The 19,208-nt window shown below is 36.2% G+C and overlaps 1 protein-coding gene and 1 pseudogene across 4 annotated transcripts in view; one reads left to right on the top strand and one right to left on the bottom strand.

Moving 5' to 3' along the window:
• TAB2 (TGF-beta activated kinase 1 (MAP3K7) binding protein 2) overlaps window positions 1-19,208 on the bottom strand; it is an 84,685-nt gene that overhangs the window by 39,699 nt on the left and 25,778 nt on the right. For all 4 annotated transcript variants that reach the window (XM_061428255.1, XM_061428256.1, XM_061428257.1 and 1 more), the window contains one exon: window positions 1,118-1,308. In XM_061428255.1, the coding sequence (XP_061284239.1) occupies window positions 1,118-1,219 (102 nt within the window). In that variant the 5' untranslated portion in view covers window positions 1,220-1,308. The remainder of the gene's footprint in view (window positions 1-1,117; window positions 1,309-19,208) is intronic.
• On the top strand, window positions 5,424-6,514 carry LOC133254142 (large ribosomal subunit protein eL30-like; annotated as a pseudogene).

Raw genomic sequence — 19,208 nt, 5'->3', positions numbered from 1 at the left:
GATGATTATGGCAAAGGGTATGAGGAAGGAAGGACTAGGCAAGAGGTCATGCTGCAGAAGGCGGCAAGATTTTAGATCACAGATCTAGTATGCGCTCATCAAGATTTATCAGCTTTACTCTGAAGGGTATGGGTAACAACCATGGGGCTTTTAAGCAGGTAAATAAATATATGATCAAATCTGAATTTAAAAGGACATTTCTATCAGAAGTGAGACAGACAGACTGGAAAGACCAAAACGGGTTAGACTAAAGGTGGGAGACTAATTGAGTGTACAGGAGTAGGTGACAGAGTGTGAACAAAATGGAGATGCTTGATATCAATACAGATATGGAGCCTTTTCAAGTTTCATAGAATTTAAAACTTTAAAAATTATTCAACAAGAGTAAATATGTCTGAGCCCCAATCACCTTTATCTCCATTTGAACAAGCTGAAACTTTTCTTGACAGAAAGATTTCCAGTTTAATCAAATGAGAAAGTACACTATCACGAAATATTTAGAATTATGTATTTCTAAAATTGTATGTACTAAGAAAAATCTAAAAATGTATTAGAGAGTGATATTAAATGGAAAACTTACAGAGTAAATTAAAAAAATATAAAAATAAAGTTTTTTCTTTAGAATTGGGACTTCAGGCACTGTCTAGTCAAATCCCTCCATTTTACAGGTAAGAAAACTAAAGGACAAAAGAAGGCATATTACTTGTCAAATATGCTTAGGGTGCCATTTAGGATTAGATCCCAAGTTTCCTGATTCCTTATTTAATGATTTTCTCATTTTCATATGAAGTGGAAGACCTGGAATTTTTAAAAGTTCTCCTGGCAAAACTGGGTAAAGGAGGAGTCAAGCAAGCTCATCATATATGTGGACCATATATTAATGCTTTATATAAGATCTCACTTAATCCTCACATCTACTTTACAAGGCAGGTATTATCCATATGACAGATGGGAAACAGAGAGCCTAGAACTTGCTAAAGGCTAAATGACTATCAGACATCAAAGCTCATCTCTCCATCATATTGCACTAATGCCAAAGAAGATAAAAGTGTTTTCTTCCAATGTTTAAAAAAATTCCAAGTTGTATTAATAAATTCAGAAATCATTAAACACTGACCTGTAACATGCACCTGGATACAACAACTTCAGGTACTTCAGGGAATTTTTGTCGCAGGTCATGCAAAACCTGAAAATCAATTTGGTGGCTTCCTTGGGCCATTCGTATATTGCCTGATCAGGACTATTTGTACAATAGGCAATTCTAGGCCTTAGTGGAAATAGTACTCATCTCTTCTGTCCAAGCATTTTCTGTGAAAGAAAGAAAAAAAAAATTTTAATGAGAACTGTTATAGAATTAATATTATCATGGATTTAAAATTTCAATACAAAAGGGTATGTGCTTTAGTATCTAACATTTAGTATAAATTATAAAAATATTTAGTCTTATAATGCTTCCAGGATAGTTACACTGTCTTTTCAGTTTATAACTACTGATGGCAAACTTTAAAATTTTCTAATTCCTATGTATTTGTGTATGTTTTATAATGGATGTGCCTAAAGGCATTCAAATAAGAAATTACTGTCAAGGTTGTTTTAAAAGGGAAAATATGAGTAATGTCACTGATTTTTTTCTTAATTATCAGAGGACAGCCTAAGGGAGTAATCTTACTTATTCTACTAAAATTTTTTAAACTTTGGATCCTAAAAAACTTTGGTTCTACAAATAGCTTTGCATGCTCTATCTAAAAATGATCTGTAAATCAAAATCATTGATTTACATTGATATCATTGATATTTTATCTTAATTTTCAGATGTACTTAATCCTTAAATGTGTAATCAATTCATCTTCAGGGGCTTGGTAGCATTTTATTCCCTCTGTCTTTATTAAATCAGTATTTTAAAATACTAATGCTTGAGCCCCAACCCCAGAGCTTCTGGTTTGATTGGTTGGGAGCAACATGAGCATATGGATTTTTAAAAGCCCCCCAAGAGAGTCTAATGTATGGTCCAAGTTGAGAAATACCAAATTTATTTATATCCCTAACACTTAACATAAACCATGTTTAATTTTAAAGCCTCTTTGGGATATAAATAGCATATAAATATATTAAACCTATATAACATATTAAAATATTTAAAATCATACTATTTGTACAATAATTAAAATACAATTAATTTTAGAATAAATTTAACAATAAGACGATCTCTTTAAAACAAATTTCTTATCTGTAATATTTCTCTTTTCCATAAGCTTAAATACAAGTCTATAAACTCCATGAATACAGAAATTGGTCTTTCATGTCCCTTATTGCACACCTAGCACTCTGTAGACAGTTTTCAGCGTAACAGTAGATATTAAAACACTTTTGAGTAAATTTAGTTATGACAGAACTCCTGAATCCTCAATAGAATAAAAGCTCATTTAGATATCATGTTTGGTAAAGACTTTCAAACTTTTTACCATCATTTGGTTAATTTTTCCCTACTTCTTTTGTCTGTGTGACTTCAGCTTAGTTACATCTCCTAGGTAAAAGCACTGCCAAACCAAATTATTTGCATTACAGATTTCCCAAATCTATTTCCAAAACACACACACATAATATTTTAGCACCCAATGTAATATTTCTACAAATGGGTTGCAAGAGAAAAGAAGATTACTGGAAATTAGTAAATGATATTTAAACATAATATAAGGGACAGTAAACATGCTATAGCATTGCTGATCTTGAGAAAGTCTCTCTGGACTTCACTCCAGCTATCAACTCATTTATCTGCCCATTCCCTTTTTCAGGCTAAACTCCTTGAAAGGATGGTTTATACTTTGTCTTCATTTCCTCCCTCTTATCACTTTAAAATCTACCAAGTCAGGTCTTCATAGTTTTTCTCCACTGAAACTACTTATCAAAGTTGCCCAGGATCTTCAGATTGTTAAACTTAATGTCACTCCTCAGGCCTCATCTCACTAGATCTCTCTTCAGTTCATAAACCAGTCAACCACTCCCCATTCTTTAAACAATTTCTTCACTTGGCTTCTGAGATTTATACTCTTCTGGATTTCTACCCACCCACTGGCAGTTCCTTGTCAGTTTTCTTTGTCAGATCCTCCTCTGGACACCGGTGAGTTATGCAGTTCAGACCTAGGGTTTCTTTTCGATTACACCTATGTTCCTTGTCAAGGTAATCTCAACCAAACACACTACTTTAAACAAAGGCTTTGCAAATCTATACGTCCAACTCCAAGGCAGCTCTTTCTCCCTTGAGTTCCAGGCTACATGACCAGCTGCTTTCTTCACATCTATGTCTGGATATCTAAAATTCACTTCAAACTTAGTATGTCCAAAATTGAACTCTTAATTTCCCCTACCCAGACCAAATCTTTCCCAGTCTCTTTCACCTCCATATATGGTACCATCAATCACTCAGCTGGTCCTTCTCACATGCCATATCTAATCTATCATCAAGTTTTGCTGGCTGTTATCTGCAAAAGAATTATTCTGAATCTGATCACATTTTCCCACCTCTATTACTGCTCTTATTCAAGCCATGATCACAGCTCACCTAGACTGCCACTGCCAAGGTCTCCTCCCTGCTTAACTCTGCTCCAGCCCTACCTCTTACTCTACAGAACAGAGTGATCCTTGTGAAAAGTAAATCAGAACAATCAATCATTTCCCCAGCGCAAAATCCTGTAACACAAGACCCCTGGCTAACTACCACCTGGGACTTCATCTCCTACCACTGTCTTTGTTCCCTCAGTTGCACACTGAGTTCCCTCACACTGGTTCTCTCTCAAAGAGAAGCTAACTTCATTCCTCCCTTGGGGCTTTTAGACTTGTGGCCCCTTTTGCTTGGAACCCTTTCCACTCAGATATTTGCATGGCTCTCTCACACTTCACTAAGATCTCTGATCAGACTGCTTCCTTGACCAATCTCTCTACCTAAAATATTGCCACACTTTTCTCCTCTCTCTCCCTATCACATCTTCATACCTTGCTTTTACTTCATAGCATTTTATCAACACTGACATATCTACCTATCTACCTACCTGCCTATCCTTAAAGCATTAGCTCCACAGGATCAAGAACTTCAGAGTTTACAGCTGTATTCCCAGGGCCTAGGTCCAAGATGTAACATTTGTTAGATGAAATAAAGGTTTTACTGTATGGTTTCTTCACGTATTTTGCTTCTAAAATGCATTTCAAGTAATCTAAATTTGGAAATTATCATTTGAAGGAAAGGCAAATAAATAAATCCTCAGTCTAAATTCAGGACAACCTTTCGTATTTAAAAGAGGATGAAAATAAATTTCAACTCATTCTATTATTAACACATACACAGAAATCTCTGAAATTCTTTGAAAAAACTCTTATATGACTATCAAGTATACTAACAAGAAAATTGTTCAAACGCACAATTGTATTTTAGGGATTCCACTTCCTGAAATGGCAAAGTAGCTCCTACTCGACTGATGCTCTCACGAGTAACTTCTGTAACTAGACAAACATAAAGAGCTTGAAAACAGAAAAAGCAACGTGGGAGTGGTGGTGCTGGGGGTTGGGAGGAGGAGAAGAGAGTCAGTAGTTGGAAGAAGTAGACAACATGGGGTGACTTTCCATTTTTTAAATGGTTTTTAGCCAGAGAGCACATCCCAGTTGTTTTTGCACAGCAAAAGCCCAAACAAGTAAATCTTCAGTCTAATTCACTTAATGAACCAAAGGACAGATTTTGGCATGACCACAACAGCTGAAAACTTAGCGAGTAAATCACCAAAAGGAGAGAAACACCGAATTTTGTGTATAATATCTACATATATCTCTGGTTCCCAAACTATACAGACTTGAGATTCCAAGCAATCAGGCTAAAGTTAAAGTAACAAAAGTGAGGTTTCAGTTTGTAGTTTAAGTTCAGTCAAGTTAACTGCCTACTAAAACTAACAAGCAAGCATGCAAACCACTAACCAAACATCAACATATTCTAAAGGAACACAATAGACTTCAGTCTCTAAAATGTTATGGATGTTATGAATGACATCCAAGTTATAATCTAAAATTATTACACATAAGAAACAGGAAAAACTGACCCATTGTCAAGAGAAAGGCAACTGAGGGAGACCAAGCCCAAGATGACCCAGATGCTAGAATTAGCACATAAGGATTTTAAAGCAGCTATTTTAACTATGTTCAAGAATGCAAGGGCCAATATGCTTGGATTTCTCAGTCAAGGAAAAAAAAACAAAACAAAAGTATAAAAGAAATGCAAATTCAAGAAGTGAAAAATAAAACGTCTGAAATAAAATTCACTGGCTAGGTTTAATCACAAATTGGAAATGACAAGAGTCAATGAACTTGAAGACACAGCAATAGAAATCATTAGAACCTGAAGGATAGAGAAAAAAAAATGACTGAGACAGGGAAATGAACCTACCTCAGGGACCTGTGAGAAAGAATCAGTAACTCTTAACATACCTGTAACTGGAATTCCAGAAGGAAAGGGGACAGAGAATGGGATAGAAAAAAGTATTTAATGAAACAGTGTCTAAAAATTTTCCCAAGTTAATAAAAGATCTAAATTTACACATCAAGAACTTGACTGGCTCCCTGCCCATCTTGGAGGTTGTTCTTGGTTGGGAGCCATCTCACACCTAAAGCAGGAAGATGGTGGTCACAAGGAAGACAATAAAGTTGCCTAAATCACTCAACTCTAGACTCTGTATCAACCCAAGATTCCAACTCCTTATGAAAAGTGGCAAGCACATGTTGGGGTACATGCAGGCCCTGAAAATGGTAAGATGAGGCAATGTGAAACTGGTCATCCTCATCAACAACTGCCCAGGTTGAAGAAACCTGAAACAGAGAATTACGCCATGTCAGCCAAAACTGGTATCCATTTGCAGTGGCAATAATGTTGACTTGGGCACAGGGTATGGGAAATACCAGAATAAGAACCATGGCTATCACTGATCCAGCTGATTTGGTATCTTTAGAAGCATGCCAAAACAGATTAGTGAAAAGTCAATCATGGAAAAATTTTCTATAATAAAACTGGTCAGAGTCTGCTTTAAACACAACAAACAAAAAAAGATCTTGATCAAGAAGATCAGCAAGTCTTAAACAGACAAAGCCAGAGAAATCACACATAGGCATAAGAGTCAGTGATATGAGACCAAAGAAAAAGAAAATCCTGAAAGCAGTCCAAGAAATAAAATAAAGGGCAACAACAATTTAAATGAAGGCTGACTTCTCATCAAAACAGTGAAGGCCAGAAGATACTGAAAAGACAAAATTCAAGTGCTGAAAGGCAAAAGAAACAATTAACCTATATTCTGCATCCACCAAAAGTAAACTTTAAGAACAAAGCAAGATAACTGTTTTTAAATGTAGCCTTGTGGGTGAGTGAATAAGCTTTACAACTAAACACACTATTGAAACAAACAGGTATTTATTTAATTTTGAAAGGAAAACCAAGAAATACCTTACAATTTAATCTGGAAAATTATTTCTAGTAATAAACAGAAATGCATTTTCTATGGTTAAGATGCAAAATGACTGCTCTTCTGAGAAAAGAATAAAGAAATCATGCTTTATAGGAATGCTTCTAACAATGGGGCAAACTTTTAGCACCTAACCTGCTGCCAGCTCAAATAATCTGGGAGGAATAAGTTCTTAATGATTTTAAATAGTAGCAGAGTATATGTGCTGCTGTGTGCTGTGCTCAGTCGCTAAATTGTGTCTGACTCTGCAACCGCATGGACTGTAGCCTACCAGGCTCCCTGGTCCATGGAATTTTCCAGGCAAGAATGCTGGAGAGGATTACCATTTCCTCCTATCTTCCTGACCCAGGGATTGAACCCAGGCAAGAATACTGGAGAGGATTACCATTTCCTCCTATCTTCCTGACCCAGGGATTGAACCCAGGCAAGAATACTGGAGAGGATTACCATTTCCTCCTATCTTCCTGACCCAGGGATTGAACCCGTGTCTCCTGCATTGGCAGGAGGATTCTTTACCACTGAGGCACCTGGGAAGCCCAGCAGAGTATATACAGCACTACAAACCCAACCGTAAGTATACTGGAAAGATTTAAAAAATGCGCCATGTTATCTCCTTTCTTAAGAGTATGTAAGCAACTTATTTCTAACCTCTCAATATTATGACAGTGCAGAGTACTAAGTATCAGTTAATGGCTCAGACTGCATGTTATGATAATTATCAAGTCTTCACTTTCACTACCATTTACTATGGTGAATTTTTCCAGGACTGTAAGAGTAGTATAACACATGTAACTGTTAACTGTACTCCCAAGAAGGGACCATAGCCTCCAGATCAAAAAACAACAAGAAAAGCAACAGGACTTACAGGTCTAAACAAAATTTGAGCATTTATAAGGTACCTAGATATTTAAAATTGGACTATCATCATCCATTCACAATCCACGAATGTAAGGAGTGTTTAGTACGCAGCAGAACCATGCTGGAGATACAAGTATTAGAGTCCATACCCTTGCTCTCCAAGTCACAGAAATTCCTGGATTAAAGACACATCAAAAGAAGCTAATAATTTAGATAACTATTTTAACTTGCCCACTATTTCATCTTTTGTCTGCCTTCTGCTACCAGATCTGCTGACTGCTATCTCAGTCCATCTCATTGCTGACACAGTAACGTTTTTCATCCCTTTCACATCATTCAAAAACAGACTACAACGGAGTATATTAGGAAAAACTATAGACAGCAGCAGCAAGAAAAAGGCAGGAGCCAAATCATGCAGTGCCTTTATAGGCCATTAAAATCTGGAGGTTTTATTCTCAGGGTAATGAGAAGAAACTGAAAGATTTAAGCTCAGAGGCAGGAAAGGTGACATGATCAAGAAATCATGTATGTGTGAAGAATGGCTACAGTATGGAGAAGATGGCAAAAGATGAGAAGACCAGTTAGAAAAATGCTTTAGTCTAGCTAAGAAGGCAGGAGAAGGGGACGACAGAGGATGAAATGGTTGGATGGCATCACTAACTCAATGGACATGAGTTTGAGCAAGCTCCGGGAGTTGGTGATGGACAGGGAGGGAGTCCTGGCATGCTGCAGTCCATGGGTCACAAAGTTGGACATGACTGAGTCACTGAACTGAACTGAACTAGCTAAGAAATAGTTAATACTTTGTAATTGTAGAGACAACAATGGACACTGAGTAGAAGGAAAAACTGAAGAGATAATTAGAAAGTAAAATTTAATAGAACTTGGGTTAGATATTGGGGTAAAGAAGGAGGTTGTAAAGGTTGCTTTCGTATTTGTTCAGATGGTTGGTCCCATCTATAAACTAAGGAACAAGCTAGAAAAGGTCCAAGAAAACAAAACAAAGTTTAGTTTTGAACATACTGAGTCTAGGGTACCTTTACAACCTCAAAACAGTGATATCACAGAGGGAGCTGGGATATATGGACCTGGAGCTCAGAGTTCTGGGCTGCAGATAAACATCTGAGAGGCATCCTTGGTGCTGGCATTAATTAACCAGTGTAGAGGAGACAATCCTACCATATAATTTAAGAATACACAAAGAAAAATATTCTTGGTTATACTTTATATGAAAATTACATAGTCATTATTAATTTTTCCCTAAAAGGCCAACGTTCCTTCCAGCCCAAATACTAAACACAAAAATTGATTTTAAGATATCTTAATTTTTTGACCTACCCTATAATGAAAAATTTAAATAAAAATTTAAAGAAGAACATACATACATGGTTTTTAAAAGCCAAACAGTATTACAAAGTTTATTGGGGAAACCAGCAGTTTCCTTGCCTCATGCCTCTCCACTTTTATCCTATTCCATATTCCAGTGTCAACACTAAGCTTTTTCTTCACATTCCTATACAAGATGATTTATAGGACTATTTCTTGATTTTTTTCAATTTTACACATTTTCTATGGATTTCCTACCATGGAAAATTAAGAGTTAGCTTTGTAACTTAGTTCTCATACCATAATATAACCATCCTTCTCTACTCCTATGTCCATCTGCCCAATTACTTATTTCACAGTTTTTGCTTAAATCCGTATTCAATATTTATATTACTTTTCCCTATAAATACTATCAGCCTAGCCAGTTAATAGATTATGAGGGGTGGACTATATACCAAGGTCCTTTCCAAACTGGTCTTTTGGGAAGAAAAGTGTGTGTGTTGCTAATGAAAGAGCTATAGAATATTAATCACGTATGACTAAAAGCTGGCTTTACATCAAGTCCAATAAAGCTGTAAAGCTCTTGCAATTCTAACCCTAGGGGAAATGGGGAGATGTGAGAGTGGAGGGGCTGGGGTAAACATTACTATTCTACCATTTAAGTTACAGATTTAGATGAGATATGTTACTTTTTAGCAAACCTTGATAAAAGATTAAAAAATAAACAAAACTCCTAAATGATGACTATAAAAGATTAAAAAATAAACAAAACTCCCAAATGATGACTATACAGATATGTAAAAGATTCTAGTCACCTGCTCCTGACCAGGAGGTACCATACAAAGTAAATGACAGAGCAAAGCTAAAATCCCAGAGATCCAACTTTTAAAAAAGGACTAACTGGTAATATACCTTATATAAACTACTTAGATTTACATAATTTAAAACTGACAAAGTGTTGCCCTTTAGTGTCAAAGTCTTATTAATGAATAAATTAAATGTTACTCTCAGTTCAGTTCAGTCGCTCAGTCGTGTCCGACTCTTTGTGACACCATGAACCGCAGCAGGCCAGGCCTCCCTGTCCATCACCAACTCCTGGAGTCTACTCAAACCCATGTCCATTGAGTCAGTGATGCCATCCAACCATCTCATCCTCTGTCATCTCCTTCTCCTGCCCTCAATCTTTCCCAGCATCAGGGTCTTCTAATGAGTCAGCTCTTCACATCAGGTGGCCCAAGTAAGGGAGTTTCAGCTTCAACATCAGTCCTTCCAATGAATACCCAGGACTGATTTCCTTTAGGAGGGACTGGTTGGATCTCCTGAGAGTCCAAGGGACTCTCAAGAGTCTTCTCCAACACCATAGTTCAAAAGCATCAATTCTTCTGCACTCAGCTTCCTTCATAGTCCAACTCTCATATCCATACATGACTACTGGAAAAACCATAGCCTTGACCAGACGGACCTTTGTTGGCAAAGTAATGTCTCTGCTTTTTAATATGCTGTCTAGGTTGGTCATACCTTTCCTTCCAAGGAGTAAGCGTCTTTTAATTTCATGGCCGCAATCACCATCTGCAATTGTTTTGGAGCTCCCCAAAATAAAGTCTGACACTGTTTCCCCATCTATTTGCCATGAAGTGATGGGACCGGATGCCATCTTAGTTTTCTGAATGTTGAGCTCTAAGCCAACTTTTTCACTCTCCTCTTTCATCAAGAGGCTCTTTAGTTCTTCTTCACTCCTTGCCATAAGGGTGGTGTCATCTGCGTATCTGAGGTTATTGATACATCTCCCGGCAATCTAGATTCCAGCTTGTGCTTCCTCCAGCCCAGTGTTTCTCATGATGTACTCTGTATATAAGTTAAATAAGCAGGATGACAATATACAGCCTTGACGTACTCCTTTCCCGGTATGGAACCAGTCTGTTGTTCCATGTTTAGTTCTAACTGTTGCTTCCTGACCTGCATATAGGTTTCTCAAAAAGCAGGTTAGGTGGTCTGGTATTCCCATCTCTTTCAGAATTTTGCACAGTTTACTGTGATCCACACAGTCAAAGGCTTTAGCATAGTCAATAAAGCAGAAATAGATATTTTTCTGGAACTCTCTTGCTTTTTTGATGATCCAGTGGATGTCGGCAATTTGATCTCTGGTTCCTCTGCCTTTTCTAAAACCAGCTTGAACATCTGGAAGTTCACGGTTCACATATTGCTGAAGCCTGGCTTGGAGAATTTACTAGCGTGTGAGATGAGTGCAATTGTGTGGTAGTTTGAGCATTCTTTGGCATTGCCTTTCTTTGGGACTGGAATGAAAACTGACCTTTTCCAGTCCTGTGGCCACTGCTGAGTTTCCCAAATTTGTTGGCATATTGAGTGTAGCACTTTCACAGCATCATCTTTCAGGGTTTGAAATAGTTCAACTGGAATTCCATCTCCTCCACTAGCTTTGTTCATAGTGATGCTTCCTAAGGCCCACTTGACTTCACATTCCAGGATGTCTGGCTCTAAGTTGGAGATCACACCATAGTGATTATCTGGGTCGTGAAGATATTTTTTGTGTAGTTCTTCTGTGTATTCTTGCCACCTCTTAATATCTTCTGCTTCTGTTAGGTCTATATAATTTCTGTCATTTATTGAGCCCATCTTTGCATGAAGTGTTCCCTTGGTATCTCTAATTTTCTTGAAGTGATCTCTAGTCTTTCCCATTCTATTATTTTCCTCTATTTCTTTGCACTGATCGCTGAGGAAGGCTTTCTTATCTCTCCTTGCTATTTTTTGGAACTCAGCATTCAAATGGGTATATCTTTCCTTTTCTCCTTTGCTTTTCACTTCCCTTCTTTTCACAGCTATTTGTAAGGCCTCCCCAGACAGCCATTTTGCTTTTTTGCATTTCTTTTTCTTGGGAATGGTCTTGATTCCTGTCTCCTGTACAATGTCAAGAACCTGATGAACATAGTTCATCAGGCACTCTATCAGATCTAGTCCCTTAAATCTATTTCTCACTTCCACTGTATAGTCGTAAGGGATTTGATTTAGGTCATACCTGAATGGTCTAGTGGTTTTCTCCACTTTCTTCAATTTCAGTCTGTATTTGGCAATAAGGAGTTCATGATCTGAGCCACAGTCAGCTCCCGGTCTAGTTTTTGCTGACTGTATAGAGCTTCTCCATTTTTGGCTGCAAAGAATATAATCAATCTGATTTCGGTGTCAACCATCTGGTGATGTCCCTGTGTAGAGTCTTCTCTTGTATTGTTGGAAGAGGGTTACTCTCAGGTAAGCTTAAAACTTTCCTAAGCAGTAGAATTTCAAGAAATAATATTGTTTTAACTATTTGTTTCTAAAATTTTCTGGTGAAAGAACACATTAATAGCTAAAAACATAAATAACACTGCTAAATATTTCGCCCACAATTCTATATCAGTAGGGGTTGTCTCATTTAGTAAGATGAGACAATTAAATGGTTGGTTAAGTATAAACTCTGGTTCCATAACTTCATGGCAAATATATGGGGAAACATGGAAACAGTGACAGACTTTATTTTTTTTTGGTTCCAAAATAACTGTAGATGGTGACTGTAGCCATGAAATTAAAAGACGCTTGCTCCTTGGAAGAAAATTTATGACCAACCTAGACAGCATATTAAAAAGTAAAGGCATTACTTTGCTAACAAAGCCTTTGAGGCCTTCCTTTCCCACGTATATGGGACAATCATTTGTCTTAATTGGATAACTCAGACAAAGCTACTTGAAAACCAAATATTAGGTTCAAAATAAGTGCCAGGTAAGTGGTATAAACTGTGCTATAGGTGTTCACAGTGCTCTCAGGCCTGAGGGAGGAGGTGGAAGGGCCTTAAATCATCACAAGGTTGAAGTATGAAGCAAGGCAATCCAATAAATACTAGGCAGGTTCCGGAGACAATGAGTCAGTCACCTGTTTGGCTAGAAGGAGGAGGGACAGGAGGAAAGAGGATTAAGAAGAAAGAGTTTCGGGTGGGGAGTATCTACAAGAGAAGATGAGAAAGGTTGATGAAGGCTGTAAGTGTACAGTGGCTTTTATTATAGACAGTCTTGAGACACACGAATGGTTTAGCCTATCATTATGTAAATCAATATATGTATTTCAATCTTTGCCCTGTTTGTACATGGTTGAGTTTTACCGGGACAAATTTACTACTATAACAAAGAAAAATATAGCTTATGTTGAATATCATGGAAGAACAGGACAAAATACATAAAACTAAAATTCACTTCTCAACTGCACTGGGATTCTCCTTTAGCTTAATAGACAATAAGGTAAGAGGTTGTTCCGTTTTAACATATATACTATCCTAAAATTTAACTCCGATTTCCATAGTGACCTTCAGAGATACTAATTTTTTTCTATAAACAATGGAATCTCAGCTTGGACAGACCCCTAGAAAATTATGTTATAAACGTATATAATTTAGGGAGTTAGAGAAAAGTCTTGATGCCCAGTAGACTCTTTTTTTTTTTTAAACCAGAGGTCCATTCATCTATCCAATTTTACCTCTTAAAACCAAACTGTGACAACAAACAGAAACTTTTACACAAGTAATATTAGTTTCAAAGTGGAGAGACTATCTTGTTCACTGCTGTATCTTAAATATTTAGAAAGTGGAAGGCAAGTAGTGGATGCTCAGTAAGTATCTGTTGTAATAAATCTCTAAATAAAGATCAGAATACATCTAGATTAAAGACTACTATAAAAAGTGGTAGCTATCCCTCCAAACTACAGTGTTTGACTTACCCTTGGCTATATGTGAGTGCTGCTATAATAGGTGTTTTGAAAGTGCATCAATGCAATTGATATATTAGGCAACAATTTGAGCACTAAATGAATTCTGCTGTGAATTCATCTGTCAGAAACACTAGGTGAATGCAAAAAACCACACTCAGCTGAAACAAGCTGCCTATGAACACTCAAAATGTAAACATGAACACACCTCAAACATCTGCCAGCAACCTCAGCTTACTGCAGCTTCGAGGAATCAGTCACACCCATCCACAACTTGTGTTCAACTTTCTTTCCGATTTCAAAAAATCATTCTTCACTTCGCAATAACAAGCTTCCACAACTATGTGAAAGTTCCTTCTATAAGGCAAACTTTAGGACTGTTTAAAAGCAAAGTACAGTATTTATTTGTATAAATATTATATAAGTACTTACACATATTTCTTAGCCATGTGACATGTGTAAAATTACAGTATCATGCTTTTTAAGGTTTCTACTTTTTAAAATGTTCACTGATGACATTCTGAGTGTTGTACCCCAATTCCATTTTTCTTGTTAAGTCCTGTGGGGTTCTATTTTTTAGTTTTTGACTATAGTGGTTCTTTTTAGGGACACATAACCTCAACAACCATTACTAAATTTCCCAGGATGTCTAATGGGAAGGGGGAGTGTTTCAACTTATGTACTTGGTTGTCAGTATGATGTTAACAGTTTTTTATTACTAAGTTTAACTTGTGTCTCTTCTGTGGACTGGCTGATGACTGTGCAGTGAGTTAGCTGCTAATTTTTTTTGAAGTTAAAGCAAGTTTTGAAACTTTTTGGCCTTAATAAGGATTTCAGAAGTAAACTGAAAAAAAAAAGTATTATCTTTCTAATTATATACACTATTTTAAGTACCTCTTTCATTACTGATGACGTAAGTATTTCATCAAATGTCAGTGAAAGAGAAGTCGCTCAGTCATGTCCGACTCTTCGCGACCCCATGGACTGTAGCCCACCAGGCTCTCCCGTCCTTGGGATTCTCCAGGCAAGAGTACTGGAGCGGGTTGCCATTTCCTTCTCCAGGGGATCTTCCTGACCCAGGGATCGAACCCGGGTCTCCTGCATTCCAGGAAGACGCTTTAACCTCTGAGCCACCAGGGATATAATAGTTGATACTTCACATTTAATTAATTTTAAAATAATCTACAAATGTAATTGAATGAAAATTTCAAAATTACTTTTAACAGCAAATTATTAGAATTGTATTTCTTGGAACATGATGTTACATCTTTATTAAAGCAAACCTGCTGCTCTCCAAAGTCTGTAATATCAAATTATTTTCCTAAGAGTTAAAATTTAAGAATTACAGCTATGGCATTTAAAAATCTAAAATTCAAATACTATCATCATTTATGATAAAAAAGAATAAATATAATCCATCTTTAGCATAAACTTTAGCATAGAACAGCTGTAGTCTTGAATCACTTTACATATTTGCAAAAATAATAGAAACACATCAAATTAAGTCACCTAAATGCTACTGACTTGAATTACTTATCATGTTCAGATTTTGTGTTACTTAAAAGCTTAAAGGGAACAAAGGATTATGTTACCAGAAAATGTATTTCTCAACTTTATAAGCCTATAGTAATTTATTTTCTATAGAAAAACAATATTAATAGTGTAATTTTATACATGTCAAATGGCTAAGACGTAACATAATGGCCCATTCTATCTCCTCTTAAAAAAAAAAATTCCCAATTTACTCATTAATACACTGCCTCAAGTCCATGAATACTGACCATTTCTTATGGTTAAAAGGTTTAGCAGTTATAAGTTCCTCTAAAAGGAATGTGCAAGTCAGCCACACTTGGCAATTTATGTACTGTGGTTTTGTGGTGAGTGCTACCATTTTCTAAGGATCAAGAAAAGTGCAATAAATCTAAGGCAGAATGGTTATAATTCATCAAAACATATTATATAACTACCTTGTGTGTATTTTCCAATTCATACTTCATTATTATTTTCCAATACATTAGGGCTTTAAGATGGAAACAAAGTTACTTCTGAATGTGCCCCTTTTAATGTAATTTTTGGATAATCCATCTCCTGTATAAATATCTTTAAAAGAAAGCACAATATAAATAAATGATATGATAATGAACTCCTATTTATAGGTAAAGAGGAAAAAAGAGCAGAAAAGAAAATGAAAGCACTTGAAAGAACCAGTTTTCATCTTACATCCACCATAAACATTTGGAATGGACTAAGTAAGACTCAATGACATGTGAAAATTACAATAACTTGGCTATAATATTAATCTAAATTGACATTTTAAGATGAAGATTTAGAGAAAGTTAGAAGAAATTTCACCAACTGATTCCCATGCAGTTTCAGCCCCTTACTTGACCTGTTTCTTCTGTTTATCTCATCGAATTTAACATAATCTTGTTAAGTATGTGCCAGTGTTTCAAATCTAACACTATGGAACTGTTAAAAAGTCAGTTGTTAATCTTGTTATAGTTATGGGGGATGAATTTTATATTAGATGGTCAAGAATAATTTCAAAACTGTATAGAAACTTCTATCTCAACATATTTATTATATATAAAGCCATTTCACAATTCTCCAATTATAGATACACTTAGAGAAAATTTAATATCATATAATTGAATAAAGAACCAAAAATCTCATTATGTAATACTTATCCATAAATCTAGAATGACTTTCATAACAATATAAACTATGAACATATATGAAAGTGATCATCTACTCAACATTTTGATTTATGACACATTTTCTAATGCATTATTGTTATATATTTTCATATATACTATACACATTGCTTATGCAAACATTTGTTGCAAGTCTACTACTCACTCTCTACTATAGTGGGTGCTGAAAATATTAAAATTAATAAAAGCACACTTTTCAACACTCAAGAAATTTACCTTTTAGTAGAGGAAGACAAATACATCAATAAGTAAACATAATAACTGAACTGTAACTGAGCTGTGTTGCAGTGCACAGCGGAAACATAGGAGGGGCCAATCAATTCTGAGGGAAGTGGAGAGTTTAAGGGTAGGATTAATTAAAAAGGGCAACACCTAAGCTCGGTCTTAAAAGATAAAAATATGTTTACCAGGTGGGCAGGCAAGAGGGGAAGAAAATTTCAAACATAAGTAGCTGCCTGGGAAAAGACTTGAATCAGACAGCATGGCAAGTTTGGGTAACCACAAGTAGCTGGTTCATGTTGAAGGGCAGGGAATGAGAGGAACAGGGAGAAAGTGTGATACAGGATGAAGCTGAAGAAGTAGGGTAGGCATGGGCATATCATAGATGATCTTGATTGCTTTCCTCTGCCCCATATGTGCTGAATCCCACAAGTCAGCAAGAACAACACGCCTCTCACTTTCCAGATCCACCTAATTTATCTCTGAAGTTCCAAGCCCTGCCTGGTTCTGTGACATTCCACACAGTCCCAGAGGCGGGCACGCAGTCATTCAGTAACACTCACTGTGCGGCACTGAGAGGTATATAAGCAGCAGTGGAGATCAGGACGCAGTAGTGCCTAGAACTCAGGAACTGAGGAGAGGCAGGAGAAATTTCACAAAAAACGCAGTACTTGGACTTCACCATTACAGATAAATCATAAAGAGTCTTGCAGGATATCACTGACAACTGTTTGTGTTAGGAAAAAGACCATGGAAGAACAGGATAAATTTGAAGAATTATAGCTGTACTGCAGAAGGGAAGTGAGTTTAAGGCTAAAAAGGTGGAAAGTTTTCAATGAAAAATGCACAGATTCCAGATTATGTACAAGATCAAGAAAATTCTACTGGCCTGGAATTTTCATAAATACAATCTACTTTTTGGTTCACCTTAATGTCTGTGATTCATTCCACAAACACTGCCCACTGTAAGCCAGGTAACGTGCTCTAAATATGCAAAGATGAATAAAATATAGTTCCTGCTTTTGAGAAAATCATAAACTAGTAGAATTCAGATTTATATGAGACTTCTTATAGCATTTATCTCACTTCATCATCCCCACACGTGAAGCAGAGAAGACAAATGTTACTCCACTTTTTTTTCTTTTTAACTGAAGAGAATAATGGAAAGATGTATTAAGAAGCGTATTTACAATTCCAACTAAGTCAGTAGCAGAGCTGTTTTCCAGGCCAGTTCCCAACTGTAGTGTCACTATCCAGTGCTAGCACCATCAGCTGCGAATGAAAATTTGTTGCTGATCATGAAGTACCAGAGCTCCATCTATAACAATATAAAGTATCCATCCTACGGACAAGCATATGTATTTAAAGAGGAGCGTATAAGAATGTCAGTTTAGTTCAGTCAGTCCATCGTGTCCGACTCTTTGCGACTCCATGGACGTAAGAATGTCACTTCAGTGTATATCACTAAAAGAACAATCTGAATAACCGTTTAGGAATGAATGAGTAAATCAATGTACAGCGATTTTGTTTTTAAGTCGAGTAAGATATAGCCAAATAATTATATGCAAAGGCCTATTAAGACATTACTGGATTAAAAAAGATGCAAAACTCATGTATAATGATGCCCTTGTGTTAAAAAAAAAAAAAAGACACCAAAAAAAGTTTGAAACAGGTATTTTTATATGAATGCACAGGTAATGCTCTGAAAGGGTACACACTAATTATTTTGGAGACCTGGCTGGGAAAGGAACACATAGACAGAAAGTGGTCCAAGGAGATATAGTCATCTCTGTTATGTTTTAATTTTTTATAAGAATATATATTCATGTATTTTTGTATAATTATGCATAAACAATGGAGATTAGAGCAGAATATTTTCCCTATAAAAGTATTTCCTGTATATTTTCTATGTATTTCCCCATAACACTACTTGTATTCTGATATGGGGGGTCAGAGAGTAGGTGCAGCATAGAATTATTTCAAAGTACCAGAACTGAGCCAATTCAATGTATTTTCAAATAACCCTATGCCTATGCTATCAATGCTGAAATTGTTACTAATATACTTAATAACTGCAACAATGCTCAATCATTAGGAGTCTTGACAGATGGGATTTAAAAGTTCACACATAAAGGTGGACAAGGGCACTTTCCTCTGAGCTTACAGCATGATCACTTTGGTGAGTCAAAGTGATTGTGTAAGTGATCATGTAAGGATCGGGTTCTGTGCTGAACAATGTTAACCTATATTATTTCAGTTCTCACAATATTCCTGTAAGGAAAAGTGAGAAATTACAGGTAAAATTCTTCACACATGATGCTTAATCAAATAAGAGTAAGTGCTGGCCTTCATAGGTATTGCTACTGCCTAATCTCTAACTTTTTTAAGTTTCAACCCTCACTCTTGCAGTCAGCTTTTCAAAAGACTCACTGACTTAAGTGCGAGAATGCTAAGAAATGAATCTGCAATGGATTCTCATGACCTACTGAACTAAATCCAAACTCCTTCATCACACATTTGAAAGCACGTGTGGCATAGCTCCATCATCCACCATATCCTTCTATACCCTACTATTCTGCAGGCATACTGGGCTGTTTACAATTTTTAGAACACATTATATACTTTGACTTCTACAACTTAGGAATACTCTTGTCTTTCTTGCTAAGGATTTCTATCTACTCTTCAAGGCTCAGTAGAAATATTACTTTCTCTACAGTTTTTTCCACCTCTATTATAATACTTTTTTATGGTATTACTTGTCCATAAGCCCACTGAAAATAAGGTTAATTTATTTTTACATCCCTAGTGCACCTAATAAAGTGTTTTATATACAATTTACATTCAATGATGTAGA

This window comes from Bos javanicus, chromosome 9 (assembly GCF_032452875.1).
Source record: "Bos javanicus breed banteng chromosome 9, ARS-OSU_banteng_1.0, whole genome shotgun sequence".
In the NCBI taxonomy this organism is placed as follows: Eukaryota; Metazoa; Chordata; class Mammalia; order Artiodactyla; family Bovidae; genus Bos; species Bos javanicus.
The sequence above is the reverse complement of the archived record's forward strand: the minus strand, read 5'-3'. Positions and strand labels throughout refer to the sequence as shown.